This window comes from Branchiostoma floridae, chromosome 4 (genome assembly GCF_000003815.2).
Source record: "Branchiostoma floridae strain S238N-H82 chromosome 4, Bfl_VNyyK, whole genome shotgun sequence".
Taxonomy (NCBI): domain Eukaryota; kingdom Metazoa; phylum Chordata; class Leptocardii; order Amphioxiformes; family Branchiostomatidae; genus Branchiostoma; species Branchiostoma floridae.
The window spans coordinates 2,183,673-2,189,833 of record NC_049982.1 but is presented as its reverse complement, the minus strand read 5'-3'; the positions used below and the strand labels follow the sequence as shown (position 1 = coordinate 2,189,833).

At 43.3% G+C, this 6,161-nt stretch overlaps 1 protein-coding gene across 1 annotated transcript; it reads right to left on the bottom strand.

The window, feature by feature from the left end:
* Positions 1-368: 368 nt before the first annotated feature.
* On the bottom strand, positions 369-5,807 carry LOC118413540 (mucin-2-like). The gene is made up of 4 exons (XM_035817065.1): positions 5,555-5,807; positions 3,790-3,891; positions 2,698-2,942; positions 369-2,078 (listed from the first exon to the last, which is right to left on the bottom strand). The coding sequence occupies exon 4, from the start codon at positions 1,965-1,967 to the stop codon at positions 909-911; it is 1,059 nt and encodes a 352-aa protein (XP_035672958.1). The 5' UTR covers positions 1,968-2,078; positions 2,698-2,942; positions 3,790-3,891; positions 5,555-5,807; the 3' UTR covers positions 369-908.
* Between the last annotated feature and the right edge of the window lie 354 nt (positions 5,808-6,161).

Below are 6,161 nucleotides of genomic sequence, written 5' to 3'. Positions count from 1 at the left end.
GCTAAGCGTACAGAAATTTGCTGATGTAATAAAATGCATTACTGCTTTTAAATGAGATGTGCTTCATTACTTGGACAGTTAGATATACATTTAAGTTCGCGGGGATTTAATTTCGCGGTAGCGAGGAAAAGGACTTTTCGCGATGGTTTTAATTTTGCGGTAACACCATAGACTGCAGTCTAATACCATAATAGAAAAATGTTCTCGGTGGTTTAAGTTCGCGGTGAAGTAGTCACCGCGAACTGCACGAAAACCGCGAGCAGTAATCCACCGCGAACATGTCTGCATTTACAGTACTACATATAGGTCTTAGCTGTTACATGTACAGGTGCTTGCACAAAATACACATGTAGGAAAAACACAGACCATCGCAGCTTTCAGATTTATTACTTTGCATTTGATACATCAACACCAACATCACACCCTAGACATCACCAAAGAGACAAGCATTAGTAAGAATCTCTTCTACAGAGTACAAGTTTTTTGTCCATCCAGAATCCAAGTCTATCTTAATCAACTACATGTACATGTATGTGTTGAAATACATGTTACTTCCTGTTACAACTTGCCCATTGTTTCAGATATGCTTTCTCACACACATCGTTGAAATCAAAACAAATCAAGATCCTGAAACACAAAAAAACTCCAATGTTTAAACACATGTCTTGTTACTGATGTCTTGTTACAAATGTGACAGTATTGTCAATCACCTTGTTCATTACATGAGCACACATTATTATAGTATAGATCAAATTAACGCAAAACTTCACAAAGCTTAAGACATACGTGAACATCAAGGTTTCTGAAACTACTGTACTGGCTATAACACCCAAGCCCAAGCCCTACCCCCCACTTCTTCCTGGACAATCTCTCTTTTAACTACCCAGATTCAACCATTGCAAAACAGTTCACGAAACAGGCATCTTGCCAGCCATAACCAGCACTATGTTCTTCCTGACAAGAGCTATCTCACTCGTCAGGCTCTCGATTTTCTCTCTCAGCTCTCCGTTCTCCTGTTCCAGATTGCTCGCCAGTTTGTCCAGGTCGTGGTAGCGGGCCAGCGACCGCCGGTAGTTTCGCGACGTCTTGGCCTGGACCTCCGCCTGCTTGACCTTGTCTCTGGCCTTGATCTCCGTGCTGGTGAGGGTGCTCTCTGCCTTCTGGATCAGCCCCTCTGTGGAGCCCAGGCTGCACACAGATGGGGAGGGGGAGGGGGGTAGGCTGGAGGTGTGAGAGCCGGGTGGGGATGACAGTACCGACTCTGGGGGAGACAGAAGGCTGACAGACGCAGGGGACTGACACGGAGACTTCAAGGAAGACAAGCTCTCAGCTGAAAGTGACTGGGTGTTACACGGGGAGGGTGGAGTAGAGTTGATTTGAGATGGGGTTTCCACAGGGGTGCTGGGGGTACTTGGGAAATGGAAAGGGCTTTTTCTTGGGGAGGCTTGTGCAGAGCTCGGTGGGGTGGGGTAGAGGGGGCTCTGAGAGCCTTGGATGGGCCGAGAGGCTGAGTTGCCTCCGGAGTCTGAAGTAAGGTCGATAACAGGCGGAGAAAGGGGTTTGCTTGGTGGAGCTGAAACCAACTGGCGAAGGGTGAGTCCGTCGCAACTTCGTGAAGAAACGTCTGTTATGATTGGAGCTCTGTCTGCTTGGAAAGGTGAAAAAACGCTACAACAAGGTGATGGTTCAGTGGAAGAGACCATTGGAGGGGAGGGGTGGTTTGTAGGATTCTGGACCTGAGAGGGGGAGGACAGCGGTGACAGGAGACGCTGACTAAACGTCCAAACATTCTCCTCCGTACCAGAGTCAAGGTTAAGGTCAAAGATGTCATCTTGGACTTCACTGAAGTCGTCAAAGCTCAAGCTGGTGTTGATTTCTGTGGGGATGTCTTCAAACTTGTCAAATGGAGAGAAATCAGCTCCGAACAGCGCCAAACTCTCGCATCCGAACAGGTCCTGGGCATCCATGGGGAGGTCATCAAGGTCAGGGGACAAGGGTGAGAGGTCAGCTGATTCATCAGGAGACTTGGCTGCGATGAAGGGCGTTGATTGGACATCTGCACTCGGTGGGATTGGATTCTGAAACAAAAATGGAAAAATAGGCTTTCAAAAATGGAAAAATAGGCATTCACACAGAATTGTCAAAATTGCTAGACAGTTTTAGCATCCATAGTGATAACCTGGCTATCATCCTATGTTGTAACCACCGACTCATATTTTTGCTTGCTACTGAGGAAAGAAGCAAAAATATTAAGCCAGTGGTTACAATGGAGGACTGTACTCAGGCTTCCATAAAGAAGAAATATACAAATAAATGTAATGTATATGTTTCATATTCTTTGCTTTTTAGCACAATGATAGATAAATCTAAGTTGACCAATTTTGCTGAATGACAACTTTGCACCAAAACTCTGATACTAAATCATGATTTATTTTCTATGAAGTGCAGTCTATTGGGCGTCTGTGCGGCTTAACGATACAAGCACTGGGCTCAAAACCAATACATATCGGTTCTGGGTTTGATTCACTCCATGTCCTGATATCAAGTCAGTTGATGCAGACTATGACTCTACATGTACGCAACAGACGACCCCCAAAAATAAGGAGACCAAAAAATACACATGAATTGGTGAACCCATGTGGCAACATCTGCATCTCTGCCACCAAGCGATGTAAATTTGTAAGTTAGTGTCCGTACCTCAAACAAAGCTGCTTGTATTTCTCTATACACATCGTCGGGGGCCAGCACTGCTAGTTGGTGGAGGGAAGGGAGGCTGTCAAGGTCGGCCAGGGGGGAGGGGGGTCTCTGGCAACAGCCTGCGCTTCCTGTCCGCCCCGCATGGGGGCGCTCCTCTGTCTGCACTGCATAGGGGTGGTGGGCTGGCCCATTCAGCTCCGGGGGGGAGCAGGTTGGGGCAGTGCAGACAGCGAGGCCTCGCGCCTCTGAAACAAAAAAAACAGCGGAACTAGTAGTTAGTACACAGGTACAATGTAGATGTACATGTACATGTATACTTCTTACCAATACCAAACTTGCAATGGTGAGGTTTTCTAGTAACCATTTCCTAGACATAAATAAATTACGCCAATAAATGCCAGAATTTTGCACTTCATTATCACATCTAAGCCATGTGCATTCACCTGCAACAAGGCAAGTTCATGGCAACTTTAAGAGCAATTTGATTTCTATTCGTTTATATCTGCAAATTGGCATTTTGATCCATAGCTGAAAATGTGAACTTTTTTCTTTGCAGTTCGATTATCTGCCTTTTTGGGGGAAGATCAGGAACTTAGGGCTGGGTACTGGCTATACCGGTACAAAATGTTTTTTTTCTTATTGGACCGGTCCAGAAAAAACAGACCTGAAAAACATAGGTGGACCAGATGTTGGACCTATTAGAAAATTAACGGATTATTTGATCAGGCATCCACACGTTTTGGCCCTTGCAGGTGGAAGAAAATAACAAGAGTGAAGTAGAGTAGCGTTTATAGTCATTTCTACCAAGTTTTACAGTCAATCGTACAGGTGCAGTTAGCGTTGTAGGATTTTAGAACGCCAGTGTGAGTCTAATGCTCTACCAAACAGATTTCTTTGTAGAGAAATGGATCATTGGTATGAGTCATACTGAATCAGGTTCAGGTCCGGACCTGGACCTGATCCTCTGGACCTGAACCGGACCTGGACCTGAATTTTCTGTACCGGTACCCACCCCTACCCTTGCTAACTTAACCTTTTGATAAAACAAACAAAAACCTACGAATGAAAAACAAGCCTGAGTCAGTTCCTTACCGGACTCAGTGCTTCTTAGAGAACTTGCGAACCCGCTGCTCACGCTTAACCCGCTGCTTGAGGCCCGACTTCAAGAAGGAGCAAGACTCCGCCGCCTCCCACCTGAGGAGAAAAATAAGACATTTTCGTCGATGAAGGTAAGACATCCAGGTAATAAGATATGCCAAACAGCAGTTACTCAAGCAACTGGATTATATGATTTTGGAAATGGTTAGACGTTTCAGGCAACCATTCAGCGTCTTTCGTCAGTGACACTGATATTGTGATAAGAGATTAAGACATTTATTTATCATGCCATTTGCTACTCAACAACAGTGAGTGTACAGTCATATTTCCAGGAAGATTTGCTGAGGAAGTTTTTTTTGTTTGTTTTTTGTCAGCTAATGGACTAATAAAGCATCCAAAAGCAGTATGATCAGGGCTCGAAATACTGGGTACATGTGCACCCATGTGCACCCAAAATTGGAGCTGTGCACCCAATTATTTTCTGTGGGTGCACAGGGTGCACCTAAATATTTTCTTAGGTTTATGTATGTAAAGATATCCAAGTACACTAGTATACATCATATTCTTGACATCTAAGTTAGAAAGATATTAAAAATGTCTGTCATGATACTTGTTTAAGAATTTGATAGCTTGTAACTAAGTTTTATTATTAGGTTATTGCATAAATTTAAGTGGTGCACCAAAAATCTTTCTGGTGCACCCAATTTTTTGACCTGGGTGCACCAGTGCACCTAATCCCAAAAATGAATTTCGAGCCCTGATGGTGAAACAAGTGTTCCTCGTCAAGGTAGCTAGTACCTTTTCAATAGCCTGAATGCCAGACCCCCAGCCGGATCTTAACATCTACCGTGCTCTTAGCTAACTCAGTAGGCCTGTGTGGGACCTGGGAACAGTCTGGCATCCAGACTACCTTTTCTAGGCCACCACATCACACATTCATATGAAAGTATTAAATGCGACTGTATTGACAGAAGAGGAAAATAAGTTTATGATCTGGCTTTTCATTTTAACATCAACAGAATTAAAAAGTAATGAAATAAGAGAGTTGCAAACTATTTGAAAGATAAAAACATATAGTCCATATAAGGAGGGTAACACATCGTTATTTATGAACGAATGAATGAGTGAAGCAAATAATTTACTATGATAGTATGAAGGAAAATCCATCGCAAATGTCTATCAAAACAACACTTAGTAATTAGAGACTATATTTTCATAAACTGATGGTTAAATAGCCCATGTCGCACTGATATGACGTCCAGACCAGGGGTCGAAATACACATACTTAACTGGCAATTTGCACATAATTTTTGAGATTTGTATGTAAAAATATTCTTAACTTGCAATATTGCATGTTGAAAATACCTTGCCTATAGTAAAAATACTGAGGCCATGGTGCCTTTGTTTGTCTGATGGGGATCGTCACCGGTCATCAGTAGGTGTTATAAATAATCAAATTTGGCTTTGCTGCAAACTTACATGCTGATTATGTGGATATCTTTCCAAAATTTCAAGTTCTGACTATACTTTCATGCGCCAATTTCTGTCAACCAAAAGTGACAGAATGGGCAAAATATTTCTTATCTGTGTTGAGCAACAAAATTCTGCCAAAGGACGGAATGATAGATGCTGGCTAGAACATTGCAGTATTTTGCATGTAAATTTTTCAAATTGCACGTAAAATTTTTGCCAACTTGCAATTTAGCATGTAGCAGAAAAAATGTATTTCGATCCCTGCAGACTGTATGTATCGACGCACCCTTCACTGGGAGGCGGCGGACACGGTATCATAGGATCGTCTGATTCCGTTTCCATGGGAACTGGCGCGCCGTACAGCTCCAACATGTCCTCCAGACTGGGCAGAACGGTGACAGACATCTTCTGGCGGGTTTTCTCGGCGGGATTCGGGCTCAAGACGCGGAAATTTCGGCTCGGAAAGAGGCGGAATTCGGAGCAGTGACTGGTCCGGGTAACCAAAATGGCGGGAGGGAAGAATGGAATCTGTTGTTGTGATTTATGGTGTTTGGGGGACTTTGAGGGGGGAAACGGATTACCGTATTCTTAGAGTGAAGGACCAAAATATTGCACAGTCACCAACATAAATGATGCTTATAACCTTTCTGCTTTAGGTTTAAGTCTTATTCATCATCTTATAATGAGAAAACTATGTAAATGTGAGACACTTTCCAGAAAAGAAGACACAGCCTTATCCTGTAATCCTACATGCAGAGCCTTCTTCATTGCATCATCCGGAAGTCGGTATAGAAGCGCGGACACTTTTTCCCTTAGAGGGGGTTGTACAAATCTACTAGATTATAATAAATATTTTTTTAGATATTTGCAAACTGGCGTCCAATATCCTGTTT

What these genes read in the sequence shown, in the direction of transcription:
- LOC118413540 (XM_035817065.1), bottom strand. Translation starts at nt 1,967, where the DNA reads ATGGATGCCCAGGACCTGTTCGGATGCGAGAGTTTGGCGCTGTTCGGA.